This window comes from Pipra filicauda, unplaced genomic scaffold, assembly GCF_003945595.2.
Source record: "Pipra filicauda isolate LSUMZ 115617 unplaced genomic scaffold, ASM394559v2 scaffold253_size2546935_pilon, whole genome shotgun sequence".
NCBI lineage: Eukaryota > Metazoa > Chordata > Aves > Passeriformes > Pipridae > Pipra > Pipra filicauda.
Genome location: NW_024104369.1, coordinates 378,136 through 395,038, shown reverse-complemented (window position 1 = coordinate 395,038; position 16,903 = coordinate 378,136). Strand labels below are relative to the sequence as shown.

General features: G+C 36.4%; 1 protein-coding gene across 3 annotated transcripts in view; it reads left to right on the top strand.

Moving 5' to 3' along the window:
- The window catches only part of RBMS1 (RNA binding motif single stranded interacting protein 1), a 145,308-nt gene extending 129,927 nt beyond the window's left edge, over nucleotides 1–15,381 (top strand). For 2 of the 3 annotated variants that reach the window (XM_027734162.2, XM_027734166.2), the window contains exons 7-14: nucleotides 1,064–1,179; nucleotides 2,057–2,106; nucleotides 2,201–2,294; nucleotides 5,529–5,579; nucleotides 7,764–7,874; nucleotides 8,541–8,621; nucleotides 9,875–9,959; nucleotides 12,864–15,381. In XM_027734162.2, coding sequence (XP_027589963.1) covers nucleotides 1,064–1,179; nucleotides 2,057–2,106; nucleotides 2,201–2,294; nucleotides 5,529–5,579; nucleotides 7,764–7,874; nucleotides 8,541–8,621; nucleotides 9,875–9,952 — 581 coding nt within the window. In that variant the 3' untranslated portion in view covers nucleotides 9,953–9,959; nucleotides 12,864–15,381. The remainder of the gene's footprint in view (nucleotides 1–1,063; nucleotides 1,180–2,056; nucleotides 2,107–2,200; nucleotides 2,295–5,528; nucleotides 5,580–7,763; nucleotides 7,875–8,540; nucleotides 8,622–9,874; nucleotides 9,960–12,863) is intronic. The other variant, XM_027734163.2, reaches the window with a different exon arrangement.
- The last annotated feature ends 1,522 nt before the right edge of the window (nucleotides 15,382–16,903 follow it).

Below are 16,903 nucleotides of genomic sequence, written 5' to 3'. Positions count from 1 at the left end.
ATGTGTTTACTCTGCATTTGGAAACTTGTATGTTTTCAGGTCCAGCCATGTCTCATGAAGATGTTTCCAAACAGAGAATGACTGGAGGAGTGTCATGGTAAAGCTTAGACAGCTCATGTGTCAGGAATTATTGGCAGAGAAGCACTCACATCCAAGTCATACCAGTGCTTCCACCCTGTGATTAGAGAGGGTGTGGTGTGATGTAGCAGAGCTGTGCTTCAGCCATAGGTACTTGGAAACATGGAAGCTAGTAACAGGGAAAGAAAGAATACTATGCAAACTTTTCTTTTCCACTGCTTCAGTTCTGACATTAAAAGTTGAAGTCATGATCAGGAATTATATTAGGCAAAATAATAATAACAACAACCAAACCAAACCAAAGCAAACAAACAAACAAAAAAGAAAAAAAAAGGAAGTTTGGTGATGCTGTTTCACGACAGTAAGCAAAATCCCAAAAGAACAATATTGAAGAATTTCTATTTGCACTGTGTGTTCTTTATAGAGCAGAGATAAAATGGAAGTGGACAGCTGGGACATTTTTTCAGTGTAAGGTGGCAGGAGATAAAGGTGCCCACTCCACTTTGCTGGCTGGAGTAAGTGGAGGTACTGTGCCAGCTCTTCTGGCTATTCTGGATGAGCAGAGCACTTTAAGTTTGGGGACATTACTGAAACCTCCAAGGGTTGGGGAGAATATGTTATAGGCCTTCGGCCAGATTTGTTCTCCACCCTCTTTAGACATACCTCCAAGGAGGCAAAGCTCAGAATTCAGATGACAGTTCTTGTTCATCCCCAGACCAACAGACACATACTCAAGATATACAGACCATGTTTCTTTCCAACAGGTTTTAGAGCAGTAGTTTAAAATCAAAGATATAAGGCATTCCAGATGTTTGTGTGTGGCAGCTGTCCTTGTGCTATGTAGAACAATTGTTGATGCTGTAGTATGAGTCTGTGTTATTTAATTGCTGTATTGGGAATATAACTTAAAAACCATACCTCATTTGGAAAGCTGAACACCTGTGTAAAAATGCCACTTCAACTAATTTTTCTTCTTTCTTCTCAGTTCCTGCAGAACCTTTATTGTGCAAGTTTGCTGATGGAGGACAGAAAAAGAGACAGAATCAAAATAAATATATACAGAATGGAAGAGCATGGCACAGAGAAGGCGAGGTGAGACTTGTAAGTCCTCCCTTCAAGCTTTAGTGTGGGTGTGCAGTAATGAATACTTATGAAAATGATAGGCATTGAGACTTCTTGGCTTGGGTCTTTGGCATATTAACAATGTGCAACTAACTCTCACCTGACAGTTTGCAACTCTATAAAAAAATATTTAAGTGTGTCTTTCTTTAGAGGAAAAAAGGCAAAATGCAAAACACTGAATCCTACCTCATGAAAGTGAATAATAAAATGTCCTTCAAGTTGGTCATATTATAAACTTCAGCTTTCTCATATTATAAAACTACCAGAAACATAACTTTATTTACATGTAGTAAATAATCCTTTGATCTATACAGCTCTCAAATGCACATCACTTTCACAAGATTAACATAGTATACCAGTGCCATGCAGCATTAATTTCTTTTTAGTCAACAGTTGTTTTTATCTTTAATGTTCAAGATAATAGTTTCATAGAGCTACTGTGGTTAGAGAGCCTAGACACCTCATTTGTATTAGACAGGAAAATTCAAATGTGTCTTCTGAAAAACTGCACTCCCCATTCATATAGTTAATATATTGTAGGCAACACCCTAACATAATCATCTGCATGCCCTGACTCTCAAATGTACACGTGTTCTTTTAGCCAGGTATTTCCCAGGTTACATTTTGTTCCTCATGATGGGAACATGGAAACTTGTATTCATAGTCAATATCGCCAATTCTCTTCTCTTCACAGTATATAATTACTTCTGTCAATTAACCTTTCCCTAAGTTATGGTAATAAACTATTTCAATACAATTTTTCAGTTAAAAATAATACAACTAAAGAAAGAGTAAGAGAAATAATTTATGATCAAAATTAATTTTATCAACTCTATTTTTTCTACTTTTTTTAAAGGCTGGAATGACACTCACATATGATCCAACCACAGCTGCTTTACAAAATGGGTATGTTGAATAATGACACAGTAATTCAAAAAAATGTTTGCGTTATAAAAGATGCAGAGAACTGGCATTTAATAAATATTTCTGCATTTTCTAGATTTTATCCATCACCCTACAGTATTACAGCAAACAGAATGATCACTCAGACATCTATTACGCCATATATTGCTTCTCCAGTTTCCACATACCAGGTTTGTATTTAGAACTTAGGTGAAATGGTTCATTGGAGCTTGTGTTTATTTATCACTTGTTACATCTGGTTTTATGAATTCTCCAATAATGTTTCATTTTAATGAATTGGCCTCTTCGTGCTGTATAGCGTGAAAGGGACAGCCTTGAAACCAGTAGTGTGTGTGTTTTCAGGAAGCACAGCAATTTAATGAGATGCAGGATGTCTTGCAAAACAAAGTCTCTTAACTTCTGCTGATGGCTAAGGTATTTGTAACCACTTCTGCATTTTATGTCTGAGTTTTCATTTTCTCTCAGTCAAGTTCTTTTAATATCAACAATATATCTTTAAAGTAATTATTCTTTATTTAAAACCTTCTTTATTTAATTAAATTAATTTTCAAATATATGTTTCCATGCATTTTGAATTTTTATTTGTTTTGGTGCAGAAAGCCTGACAATAATGAGTTACGCAGTTGTACGAAGATGGGTACAGAAACTTGCTTGACATTAGAGAAGGAAATTTGAGAAAAGATTTCAGAATCATAATTACTTTAGCATTCAAATTCAGTGGTTTTCTGTTAGGAGTAAAGTATTTAATATCCTAGGACAATGTTTCTAAACCAAAGGCTACTTTATTTTGAACAACATATTAAAACATAAATCATTGACAGTTTTTGGTTTTAGAGCCCAGCCCAAAACTTTCTGAAGGGGGATTTTGATAGGTGCCATCTTGAGCCCCATAAGGGATATTGATGAACAATTCAATATGCTGGAAATTATATAAAACAGTTTTAATACTTTGATATAAATCTCTTAGGAATGCTCAATTTTAAGGCATCATACATTTCAGTTTACAAGCAACTTACTTTTAATGCAACTAGTATGGCAGTCTTACATGTATGCTCTGTAATTACTGCTTGAGATGTGTCAATTATCCTACTGTACACAAAATCATGAGCTATTTTGGCATTTACACATAAATGAAGTAAACATCAGTGATTCAGATCATAAATGACCAAAACTAATTAAATTTAGAAAATTCTTACCTCTCTATGTCAGGGGAAGGAAAAGAGCCTGTTTGCTCTTTAGTGAGAGTCGTGCTGAGTTTTCTGACTTATTGTGTGTAAGAATGCATTTGGAAGGCTATGTAAAGGGCATATAGAAGGCTAACAGAGGCACTGTGGGCCATTTCCTCAGTTTTCTCTTACAGAATTTTTCATTTAGCCTTCCATTCCAGGTGAGAAGAATGAGGAAGAATTATCTAATATTAGTTTGGAGATCTAATGCCTTCTTGCGTGAGCGAACTGTTGTGTAGGAATTAAAAGTGTTCTCCAGTGCAAAGGGCAGCTGGATTATTTTTATATTAATTTCTGAGGTAACTTATGCAACACAATGTTTGCTCTCAGCAGACAGTACTAGTACTGTATTTTTCAGTATATTGAATCATTCTGCTTGGTACAGCAGATCTCAGAAATTGCAGTAAGTTCTTACCCAGAAAAAGATTCCAGTAAAATTAGCTGCTACCCTTTATTAAAATATAAATTATTTATCCATATAAGACTCTGATATTCAGAATCCAAGCAAAAGCTGTGAGTTGGCATGGAAACATACTATTTAGGAATACAGTATTGTTTTCTGGGTTTATTGAGATAGGCAGACCACAATCCATTATGTTTCCAGAAATGTAGTTAGCAGTATTTCAATATACATAGCATGCTTAAATTATTGTGGATGGAGTTATGAATATCATTATGTTAGAAGTGCCACAGTAATTGGAATTGAAAATTAAATTGAAGTATTCTGTACTGTGGAGGAAGGAGGTTCTTGGCCAGAAGAGTTTCACAATTTGAGTATTAGTCACATCATTACTGATTACTCTCACTGAAACCTGCAGCATTCCGTCTTCTACAGGTCATATCACACAAGCATGATTTATTTATTTTTTTCTTTGAGGCATGGTATAACCTGCTCCTAGATTTATTCTTATTAAAGGTAAACAAGTTTAATAAAGTTTTAGCTAGTGTTTGTTTCTGCAACTCCTGTACACCCAAATGACTATACTAAGCCAGTTACTACGATAGTGTGAGTAAATTAGCCAAAGTTTTAGTCAGGGTGTACCAGTATTTTTGCCATTAAGATTTTGCCTGAGGAAAGGGAGTGTTCCAGTCTTTTCCATTCCATTTTTGAGCTCCTGTTTGCTCTTTTCCTGACTAGAAAAGAAAAAAAACTACTCTGATTTGAAAATCAGTACCAAAAGGAGGCAAGAAATATTTCCATCTTCCAGAAAATACCTCATCTGGATTGTTTTCAAAACTGTTTGTCTACCTGTCCTGTTCACAGGACTCTGGGAATGAATGGTTGAGGTGTTAACAGGGCTTTAAGTGTCCAGCAGCAGTGGTGAGTCAGTGTGCAGTGCAAGTCAGAATCCTGCCTTATCCTACACACCTATAGCAGGTGTGGAAGAAACATTTTTCTTACTTTTAATATTTCTTGCAGCACATTTTTTCAAAGAGCTGTTGCAACCAGGTCTTTTTAACTAGGATAACAGTATAACCTATTAGTTTACCTTTTTACTTTGCCATGCAAAGTTAGGCATGCTGCCACAATTGAAGTATTTGGGTGATCACTGGTTTTGGAGAGAAAATGCTTGTTGCAAGAGAGCAGGAATGCTCATCAGATCCTTCTTTTCTTCCTGTGCTTTGGGAATAACATACCGCAGTGTCTTGGAGAAGAACAGTTCTCCTAATTCTTCTCTTTTTTCCCGGAACAAGATTATGGCAGAATTCCTGATTTCTTTTTCACTTGTGAAAATACAATAATTTATTTTATTCTGATCACACTAGAAGGCAAATGATGTTATACCATCTGAGATCCCAATTACTTTTCCACAAAGGAATTTTGAAGACAGATGGTGCCTCCTTTTTCAACATAGCAGAAATCTATCAGTCATCTGTTTGAATCCTTTCGGTGTACTTGATAAAGTTTCTGAAACCTGCACTAAAAACATAGTATATTTTTCTGCAAGGTGTATGTGGTATATTGTCTCCAAATCTTGTCTCTGATTTACAGGTACAATTAATCCATTTTTTATAGAAATTAGTGTTGTTCCACAGAGTGACTAATTGGATTAAAAAGGTCAATAAATAAGGGAGAGGGCTTGCTAAGATGATTTATTAAATTTTTACTATAACTCAGTTGGAGTATTCATGAAAAGGATTAATAACATGAAAAATAAAATACCAATTTTGTTCTAGGTTCAGAGTCCTTCTTGGATGCAGCCTCAACCATATATAATGCAGCACCCAGTAAGTTTTTATTCTTCTCCATTGTTGTGTTACTCATGGTATAAATACTTTACATACTTTAAACAACAGGAAGTAGATCTATTCCTGCCGAGTTACTTTTAGATTTGACAATTACATCGTGACCAAATCATGGATCAAAATGAAAGGTGAAATAAAGATAGTAAACCTGAATTGGGGCCTCATTTTATCAGGTAAAATAAAAAAAGCTACCTTCAGACTATCAAGGTGATGAGGACCATTAGAGTTACCACATCAGAAAGAGGAAAATTTGGTGGGTTTTTTGTTTGTTTGGGATTTTTTGTTGGGTTTTTCTTTGTTTGTTTTGTTTTGTGGTGGTTTTGTTTGTTGTATTTTTACTTTAAAAACACTTTGCAAATATCAACGTTATACAAACTGTTTGTCCTTCAGGAGCTGAAATTAAAGACCCAATGTTTTAGAATGGGTCTACCATAGTTCAGACTGGATAATTTGTGAAAGACAGACAGATGTAGTGATATATATGACATTATGGGCAAATGAGAAAACCTGCATAGCCTGTTCTGGCTTCACCACTCAGGAGTAATGCTAATCTCCCTACACTTTTGTCTGTACTAGACTGTCAGGATTCTAATCTATACTTTCCCGTGATATTTTGCTTCTTATCTATGTCATTTGCCAATTAAGTACCATTATATCTGACACTTACTAAGTTTCTGAGATGAGCATTACTAGTAATACCAGGCACTTTAATATATGCACTCCAGTAGTTAACAAACACGTCTGTTTCCAGATATAGAAAGGACATGGTCTTGACTTTAATTAACCTCTCCATGCAGATTATAGAATGTAAGTCTACTTGGCAGAACATTTTCTTCTTGGGCATGCAGAAAAGGCGATGCTGAACCAGAACACCCTCTCACACACTTAATTGTTGTATTTATGGGTTTTGATGTTAAATACACACACAACAGGTTTTAACTTCCCTCTCTATCAACACAGATTTGCATAAAAAACCATATTGCAAATCATGCTGGGAAAGACACAAGTTGATATGTTATAATGCTATAAGGTATATTAGTTGCACAGGTACAAAAGATGAGATTTCAAGTTGAAAATAAAGATCTAGATTCTTGACTGGAGGTGAGTTTTGGCCCGTGTGAAGACAGGTGCTGTCTTGTTCATTTGCTTTTCAGAGAAGCCTGCAGTCCACAGACAGGAAATTCTTTCAGTAGTTGATGTGCCTGTGACTCATTTCATCTACACTGATCACATGGTTGTTTTGCCAACTGTATTCTATACTTCTTTTTATTTTCTTTTTTATTATTATTTTCTTTTAAGGATTAGTTATTATTTCAAAATATTGGCTTTCAGTACACCGCAATTATTTCTGTTAATTTTGAGCCTCCGTGAATTTTAATCAACACCTTCTGCAAGCATAAGTCAGGCAAAGTATTTGGAAATGTGTTTTTGTGGAACATGATTGGTAAAATGAAATTTCTTGATAATCCTGTCTCAGTTAACTGTGAAAACCTTATTAGTGTGCCCTCCATATTTAGAAATCTTGAGTGTTCAAAAATTCAATGTATAATTTTTATGAAGCTAGCGAAATGGTGCAGAAGTGATAGAAATGTCATCACAGCAGCTAGTATTTAGACAAAAAATCAGCATTGCTAACTCACTGTTGAAATCTGTGTGCTAATGAACCCAACCACTAAGTAGGGCAGCTGTTTTGTGTGTGAACATCACGTGTGATGGGTAGAATTCTCCCATCACAAATGTTACTCCAAAGCCCTTGTTCCTAAATATGAGATAGAAGTTTCTTCCTAAAGCATGAAATTCCAAAGCTTAAGCTAAGTGAAACTGTACCTGGTAATGTGTGCAAATTTTTGCTTTCAAGTTGGCATCTGGTTAAACTCATATTTTACAAAGCATTTTCAGCAGGTCTCTCAAGTGCATTGCACATCAGTTGCATGTATAATGGGAAGTCAATGAAGGTCTTACCCCATTACCAAACTGCAAAACACAGATGCTTGAGTAGAATATTTAGAATGCATCAGATCTGCTTTTCTGAGTCAGTGCCTGGGATTAAGGAGAGTTCTTGTGGTATATCCCCTCGGAAGGACAGTCCATACTTTGACTATCAAATAAAAAATGAAATTAAAATGTGAGTGTTGCAACCATTTCTTTCCATCTCTGTTTTAACAGGGTGCTGTACTGACTCCCTCCATGGACCACACCATGTCACTACAGCCTGCATCAATGATAAGCCCTCTGACACAGCAGATGAGTCATCTTTCATTAGGCAGTACTGGAACAGTATGTAGCAATTTCATACAAAACAGAACTTACACAAGCAGAAAATACTGTATGTAGATCACAGTATGCCTGTGCAGCTTGCATATAGAAAAAATTAATCCTTTAAGTCATCTTTTATCCAATAAACTGCTAAGAACTGTCTCCGTTTTTAAATAATATTTAGCAGTTTTTATTGAGTCTATTAGCTGATCAGAAATTGGAAATGAGTAAATAAAAATAGATCAAAGCTAATGAAAGGAACCTGGGAGGTAACTTCAGAGTTGCATAAAAAAAATTAAAATAGTTGGTTTTACTCTTCGTATTCCTTTCCTCAACTCTGATCTCCTAAAGTGTGGAACAGAAAGTAAACCAGAAGAAGAGATGCAGGCTAGCTTCTAAACTGCAAGACCTTTCTTTTCTGAACAGATTAAAAAAAGAAAATGATTGGGACTAACAAAGAAGGAAAAGTCCTTTACATGGTCTTTGAAGTCTAAATTTGAATTTTCTCAAAATAGATATGTGAGTTTTCTGGAAAGCCTGTTGATTTCAGACACAAAAGTCTTTCTCTCATGTATGTTGCTCTAGGGAAACAGTCGATATCTATTAAACAATATCATGATAAGTATTTTGAATACTCATAAATTTACACTGGGCTTTAACTCAATGTAATGGACTCTGTCTTTCTAGTACATGCCAGCCACAACAGCTATGCAAGGAGCCTACATCCCCCAATACACACATGTCCAGACAGCAGCAGTTCCTGTTGAGGTCAGTATATTCTATCAAAGAGCAGAGATAAGAAATATTATTATGATTTTTTTTTTTTTGGCCAGGAAAATTAACGCTTAAAGGCAAATACTGTTACTGTGAATGTACTGTGAATGCAATTTATATTAAAATTATAAAATATCATTATTCTCAACTAATAGCTAGTATTATAACAAGGAATGACCTGTACTTATAGCAGTACAGTACTTGGAGCAGTTTTCTCTATGAGCATAGCTCTGGCAAACCTTCTGTTTTGTGAAACCTAACTCCAGTAGGAACAAGACAGGGAGTGTATTGTATTTTTGATCTTTCATTTAGTTTACCTGTGAGAAAAATTCTCTGCCAACAGACCATGATTGTAATTTTTTGCAGAGAATCCTGATTGACCCTGGCAACTCAGGGTTCTGTGCATATTTGTGTAATAAACCCCTCCATTGAAGAAGCTTATTAGTCTAGTTGGAGAACATAACTAAATGGTAGACCATAGTTTGTCTACTATTTTGACTTACCTTACACCCTTTCATAGGTCAGTACTCCTTTACAGGAGCTAGACAAGATGTACTGCAGCTCTTGTATCCAGAATGAGTGCTAGACAGTCTCTTCTAGAACCTCTAAAAAAAGATACATTTCATTTCAAAACCTATTTGTCCAGAAATTCCAGAAGTTGTGTGGATCAGTTTGGTTCATCTGCCCATATTGATCAGAGAATTACCTTTAGTAATTAGCTCCGGCTGCCAAAGCACTCTCAGCTGAATTATTCCATGATTTCTGGGGGGTCTGGGTGCAAAGCCCCGTCTACAATTCTTTGTGTTGCCTAGTGCCAATCACATCACAGTACTCATAGTGATGGCATTTGTATATGTGGCAAGTAGATCTCATTCTTCTCGCTGTCCCTCAAAAAGAAAGGGGCAGAATGTTCTTTTGCATTTGCAGATAGAAAATATTCAAGCGCTTATTTGCTCTCTCTCAGTGTGTTTATTTCTATAATGTCAAAAGTTTCAGGATTTTTTTTTTAATTATCATCAAAGCAGCTGAGGAAATACAGGGTTTGCATTATCATTTTATTTCTCTTGTTTGCTGAAATGTAAATCAATGTAAAGTTAACACCTCAGATTTGTAATACCTCAGTTGAGGAATGTTAGGAAGGTTTTAGATGTGAACACTGTTAATTGCAGAAGTCACGTTGAAATGCAGATTGCTGGTAATGATACCTGATTTTGTGTCTCATGGCTCGTCTTCCTTTTTATTTGCAGGAAGCCAGTGGTCAACAACAGGTTACAGTAGAGACATCCAGTGACCATTCTCCATATACGTATCAGCAAAATAAATAACCGTGAGGTAGGGGCTCATCCTGTCTCATGAAAGATGTAATTCAAAGATACTTTATTTCATAACTTACAGTACTCTGTATTGAACCCTTTTTTTATTGTCATATAAATAGTCCTGATGATAATATCTGGGGACAAGAAGTGAAATTAGTTTGAACTTAGCCAGAGTCAGAAGCCAGGGAAGGAAACATGGGATCCAGAAATGAGTTAATAAATTATGAGTAATATTGTGTTAATAATTTCTATATAGCATAACTGGATTATGTTGGATTTTAATTTGTTCATTTTAGTAGCATGTTGTATACAGAATAACAAGGAATTAGTGCAAAAATATGAGAATCAAAATGCTAAAGGGAACTGTATTGAAAGACATGCTCTAGTTCTGTGGTACATATAAGGTGAGAAGCAGCTTTGCAACTGATTTACAGACCACAGGCAGGGAGGTTGTCTGGTAGAAATCCTTGCTGACCTTTTCTCCTGAAGACTTCTCTGCTCATTCTTTTTTCTAGGAAAAAGCAGTTTTGTCCAGAATTTTGTCAATTAATTTTTAATCCATGTCCTTGTTTGGTTCTAATTCCAGAGTTTTGCTTTCCTACTCCAGGTTTCCTCTGGTTTTGCTTGCATGGCCTTTTTTACTAGCCAGTCATTAGCTTTACCTGCACTTCTTTCATGCAAAATTTTCTCTTTCTGTAGATTTCCGTCCTGAAAATGTTGCTTGCACTAATCATTTCCTTTTCCATGATCCATGTTTTAAAATTCTGGAATTTTCTTCTTTTTTAACTCATCTTTTTTTTTTTTTTTTTTTTTTTTTTTTTTTTTTTTTTTTTTTTTTTTTTTTTTTTTTTTTTTTAGTGCTTTTTAAGCTGGGCAACTTGACTAAATAATTTTTTACATCACATTTTCTAAGACCTCACACTGAAAAATTCCGTTCAGCTGCAATAATGTGCTAGAGGCTGTCTTAGAAGGGTTTTCCTACAGCCCTCGTGGCATTTGTTAGATACTGAAAAATCGTAATCAGTTATGTGCTACAGTTGTATGATATTCTCTCTAAAATATATTGATCCAAGAGAACATTAGGCATTACCTTTGATTCTGCAGGTCAGCTGTGCTATTTGACAACATTGCTCTCATCCCCATAATTGGCATAACAGCTTCTTATATGTAAAGATAGAAACAAACCAATGGGGAAACTTGGCAAATTCAACAGATGGCCCAGCCTGCGTAGCACAGCATATGACCTGTGTTATTCCTGTACTCTGGCCAGATGCTGGCATCTAGAGAAAGCCCACATCCTTGATTTGCTTCCAGGACAGGCAGTAAGCAAAGCCACAGGCTCTTCTCGTTATCCATCTCCTAGTGTTAAAATCATGACTCCTGCACGTTTCCCATGCCAAGGCTGTTGCCTGGTGTTAACCGCTTTTCAAGGAATTATTTGTTTTGCCTTAAGTCTTCCCTCTGGGCATGTAAAACCTCCTTACCAATAGGGATCTGTGGTAGACAGCGAGGCGTAATCCTGCATGTCATATCCTCATCCTGCCTCTCTCTCCCAGCCTGTCAGTATCTTTCCCATAGACTGAAACCAGGCAGGAGGAGCAGCCTTAAGTCTCCTGAAAGGATGAGTTGTGTTGCCATCTGAGACACATTTTGTATTGATGACTCTGTGTAGAATTCCAAACTCTGTGAGCAACTCTGTGTGTTTGCTGTCAGTTCTTCACGTCTTATTCTTCAGAGAAGCACTGTTACCTGTATTTATATGCAACAGGAGCCAGTGAAATCTGTGACAGCAGTGGCTATAGCAGTGGATACGCGGGGAAGGTTAATATTACTCAGGTGATTTCAGCCTCAGAGTATGGCATTTGGTATTTCTGTCCCTGGAACATGCTGGTACTTGTCTTGTTTCAGACAGGTGAAGGGGAGGGATTTGACTGATATTTTGTGCCCTAAATACAGGGAACACTGCGGTCTCTTGATTGTTGTAGCTTTGTTACTCTTGTCAAACTGAAACTTTCTAAATGCACATGCAGCACTTTTGGGAATGTCCTATTTAAAGTCAATATACATATTCCCATAAATGAGGGGTAAATGACAACTAGCACATTTGCACAAGTGGATGCAGTCAATCAAAAATACACAGCACCTTTCCTTTGGCAGCTACATTTAATAACTTCACAACTTCTTTTCAAAAAGTTGCTCCTATGTGAAAAATAGTCAAACGGACTTGAAAAAACACCCCCATTTTATATGCACCTATTAATGTACAAGCCTTAAAATACCACACTTTGCCTTGCCTTGAGAAATTAAAAAATTGTCTAAACTTTTTTGTCATTAGCTGGGTATTTTTTTTTTTTTAAACCCGCATGGCAATATAAGCCAATACAGTACACTGAGAAGTCTGCCTTCAAATTGGATGAGCCCTGAATTGCTGTTCAGTATTGCCATCATGGAGGCACAGTAGCTGTCTCTGAGTTAGCTGTTGTACGCAGCCTCCCTGGGGCTGCACTGAAAGAAAGTTGTGTTCCTTTTCCAGAAATCAAAAGCCTTGGAGATGCCACAGGAGTAGCACACTCAACCACTTTTGGTCAATTAAAAGGAAATAACAATAACAAAACAAAAAAGAAGGGAAGAGCTTTGAGTGCAGCCTCACAGCTCCCCAGTGGGAACTCTGCATGCTGAGCAGTTATTAGAGAAAGAGGGGGAAATACAGTACAGGCTGTGTCCTGGCAGAGAGCCTTTTCCTGGGAAGGGCCGAGAACCTGGAGTGCCGCCTGTGTTACTTCTCAGGTTTATACTCAGATTCACTTAGTCTTCTCTCAGCTGTCTAAAATAGGAAATTATTTAGTTTGGTGGACAGCTACATTAGAAAAAAGACGTGTGATTGTAATTCCGCTCTAGCTCTGACCTTTCTGTGTTACAGATGTCCAGTGTTGACCTGGCCTGGAGAAGGGTGCAAAGGCTGAAACAATCATGGATTTTACTGATCAATTGTGCTTTAGGAATTATTGACAGTTTTGCACAGGTTCTTGAAAATGTTATTTATAATGAAATCAACTAAAACTATTTTTGCTATAAGTTCTATAAGGTGCATAAGAAAAACCTTAAATTCATCTAGTAGCTGTTCCCATGAACAGGTTTATTTTAGTAAAAAAAAAATTTTTATCAAGTGTTATGACGCAAAAAAAAAATATTCAAATTTCTGGGTATGCACAGATGACCACGAAGACTTATTCACGTGCATGACAGAATTTGTGTTTTGGGTTATTTTTATTTTGTTTGTTTCTTTTTTCTTTTTTCTTTTTCTTTTTTTTTTTTTGTATGAAATGGATTTTCTGAAGTTTAAAATAGTAAAACATCTAATATGATGTTCTGTGCTTGCAGTGTGTGAGTGTTGCTTTAGTGCAGTGTTGCAGTTACAGTGTCTGGTCTTTTAGCTTTCTGTTTTTCTTTTAATGTAGTGTGAAGTGTCTTATCCTTTTCTATAAATTCCAATTTGCCTTAAATCTTTCAATGCTGTAGCTGTTTCAGTAAGTAGTCCAAACTAATGGTGTAGAACGCTTTGACCAAATGAGCTGGTCTATTATGCCTTGTAAAACAGCAGCATAGGGCTTTTAAAGGTAGTCAATAAAAATTGCTGAAAATTTGGCTTTTTTAATGTGTAGTAAGTGTTTTTAATGATTTTTTCACATAATATGTAAGGTAGTGAAATGCAAGAGGGGAAAAAATGTTTTGTGTGAAACACATTTTCTGACTGGGGAAATTTTAATAGTATAAATTGTTTGTAAGGCCATATGCCAATAGTTCCCTCTGGTAGTTTGAATGATTTAGGAACTCTGCTGTATGATGCAATGTAAAATCTTTTTTTGCCTTTTTTCAGAAACTAACTTGATGTTCTAGTTTTAGCATAGGTAGAATAGGGAGTTTGGGGTGGAGATATCACCGAATGTTTTTGTCCTTCCTTTATACTAATGATAGTGCTTTAGGATGAGGATTGTGCTGAGACTTAGCAAACAGAAAAGTTGCTATTACAGCAAAATGGCAAAAGCTAAAGGACTCGTTTTTCAAACATACGCTGAGATCTAAGTAGAGGCATAATTGATTGGGTACTAGCTCTCTATAGTAGGTAAATAAAAATAAAAAGACTTGGCACTTTTAAAAGGTAACTTTACCAAAGAACAAAGAGCCAGTAACCAATAATTCTGATTTGTCTCAGCATTGCGTCTTCTGTACTCTTTATTTTTGCCGGACCAGTTTGCGGTTAGGAGAATGTGCCTTTTTTGTACATTTGCATTTAGGTTTTATAATTTTAATTGATGTATGGACACAAAAGCATGAAGGAAGACTTGGATCCAAGCAGTGCCACACTTTACATCATCACTACAAGTGTTAAGTGTAAAGAAAACCAATTTTGAAACTATGAAATTCCTGATTCATAAATACACAGTTATTTGTACTTCACATATTAAATAATTCACTGCTACTAAAGCTCTTTATTACAATTGCATATGTTTTAAATCGAATGATAAATTAAGTTGTCTTCCAAAACTGTGTACTTCTCTGGTCAGCTGTATATGATCAGTTATCTACCTCAAAGTTTATTTCCTTTTGTATTGGGACAGGTTGCTGGCCCTCCCTGTTTCCACAGACCAAATCATCCTAGCTCAGGAGCTAGGGCTAAGCAGTTGTTTCTTTCAAGTATTTTTTAGTTTTTAAATTTTGTGTGAGTATTGGAGTATAGATGTCGGTGACATTTCATAGTTTCAAAAGTAAATTGCTGCTCTGAGAAGTGTAGATTCTAGTGAAATGCATAGTCATAAGAGATGTGTTTTTGTTTTTTCTTTTTTTAAAAAGTTGTGGTATTATTGGTTCTATGCTCCCTGGAATATTACTGCTTTGTAAAAGTCCAGACTTCCTGCAGCACCTTGCCTGTATTTGGTAACTTTCCAAACCTGGATCTCTCACTAGTTGCTATTTTTGCGTTAATTAAAACTGCAGTATGATAGCTGTGTTAGAGGGAGGGAAGAGTTGCTGCCAGAAATGTCTGAACTAAGTGCCATACTCATTGTCTGGGTAAGATTTGGGAAATTTAACCTCTGTACATAAAGAAATAATCAGTTACTTAAACATCACATAGTAGACAGCCATTAAATTATAAAAAAATTAATTTATGAAGAAAGACCTTTTGTACAGATTGAAAAAAAAAAGATTTTCATAGAGATATCTATATGATCAAGAGAGTTAATTTTTTATTTTTGTTTTACTAGTGCCACAAACTTGCCAGTGGTAAATTATTTGTCCAGTTCAAGATAACTCTGTAGTTTTGTTTCCTAGGACTTGTTGTTAAACGCCAAAAGACATTTTTGAACTGTAAATTTGATTAGATTGTTAGCTTTTTTCTGTTTTATTTCTTTGAAAACTTTTGAATAAAAAATATCAAAAAAAAATGAAAATGTTTCGTCTTTTTCCTTCAGTCCTTCCTTTACTGGGGGAAAACCTCAACAGGTTATGGTAAAACCTTCACGTTTATTTTGAAATCTTTGAAGTTGCTTTCTGCTTTACCATCTAGGTTTTTCCCTCCTCTATCTTTCATTAAAATCAAATTTTAACTCTTTCATATCAACTACAAAGTCACTCTTTTAGGCAAAACAAGAAAAGATGTATGAAAAGTATATGATGAAATGTGTGATCTGAATGCAAAAATTCTATTGTTCTCTGTGTCAACCCACACGGAGAGTTGTGTGTAACCAGGTTTGCATGCTGTAGTTGTAAATGCTAGCCATTTTTCTAGAAGTAAAGGTGGAAATGGAGGGTCACTTTGGTAGCTCATAGTATCAGACTGCTTCCTACAAGTGCTTATTTTCCCTACGTGTGCTGGCGTTGGCTGGCATACCCAGTTCTGGAGAGCAGAGGTGATGCTTCACTGGAATGCAAAATGATCCCCAGTGTTGCCTTCCAGCTGCAATCTTTAAGCACTTTATTTCTTTAAAGATAATCTCTGATTTTATTATCCTTTTGGCAAGATCACTACTGCTGATGGCATGTATCCGATAGAGGACTGCTCTGCCCAAAGTAAGGCTTCGGAAAACAAGAGAGGAAAATTCAAACTATTGTGTCTCCTCAGCCAAATGCTTTACCAATTACATGGTCTCGATGTGGCTGTGTATTGATGTGTAGGGCAGGAGAGGGGCTCTAACCTAGCTTTGGGTGCCCAAGAGTGCACCCAGTGGCAGACAACAGTGGCTGAGTGATCCAGTGGGCTCCTGCACCTTGCTATGGGTGCTGGAGCAGCAAAAGGGAGGCTCACCCCAGACTGCGCTGCTCTGGAGAACCCTCTCTCTCTTGGGAGACAGTCCTTTCTACTACATACCTGGCTTTGAGGTATCCCAAGGGCTCAACGAGCCCTGTGGTGGGCCAGGCAGCCTGCTGGGGATGTCAGGTGGGGGCATGTTGCAGGCAGTGTGCGGCTCAAGCTTTCAGTCACACAATACTAGCACAAGATACTGAGGATAAATGTGTTTCCAGTGGAGCTAGCACCTAGAGGTTGGGAAACTTGGTTTACAGTAGCTTATGCAATGAAGACATCCTCAGCAATGATGGCCCTTATTACTAATGGAGAGAAAAAAAATCACATTCTGCTACTAAGTACTCGACTCCTGTAACTGAAAAAAATACCATTTAACCATTTTGGAGTCATTTAAATATTGGCCCAGTATGTTGCCTGTCTAAAATGGAATGCATAAGAAGATTAATACAGAAAACTTAAAGAGGGTTTTGTTAATTATTCATGTTTATCACCATACTGAATTAATCTCAGATCAATAAGCAGTCTTTTTGAATTAAGTATGAATACTACCTTACAAAAGCTGTATGAAAATAGACTCGGTGCAGGATGGAAACAGTTTTTGATCTTTGTTTGCTTTTGTAATTATCCCTATGATAAACTTAGCTCTCTCACTATAA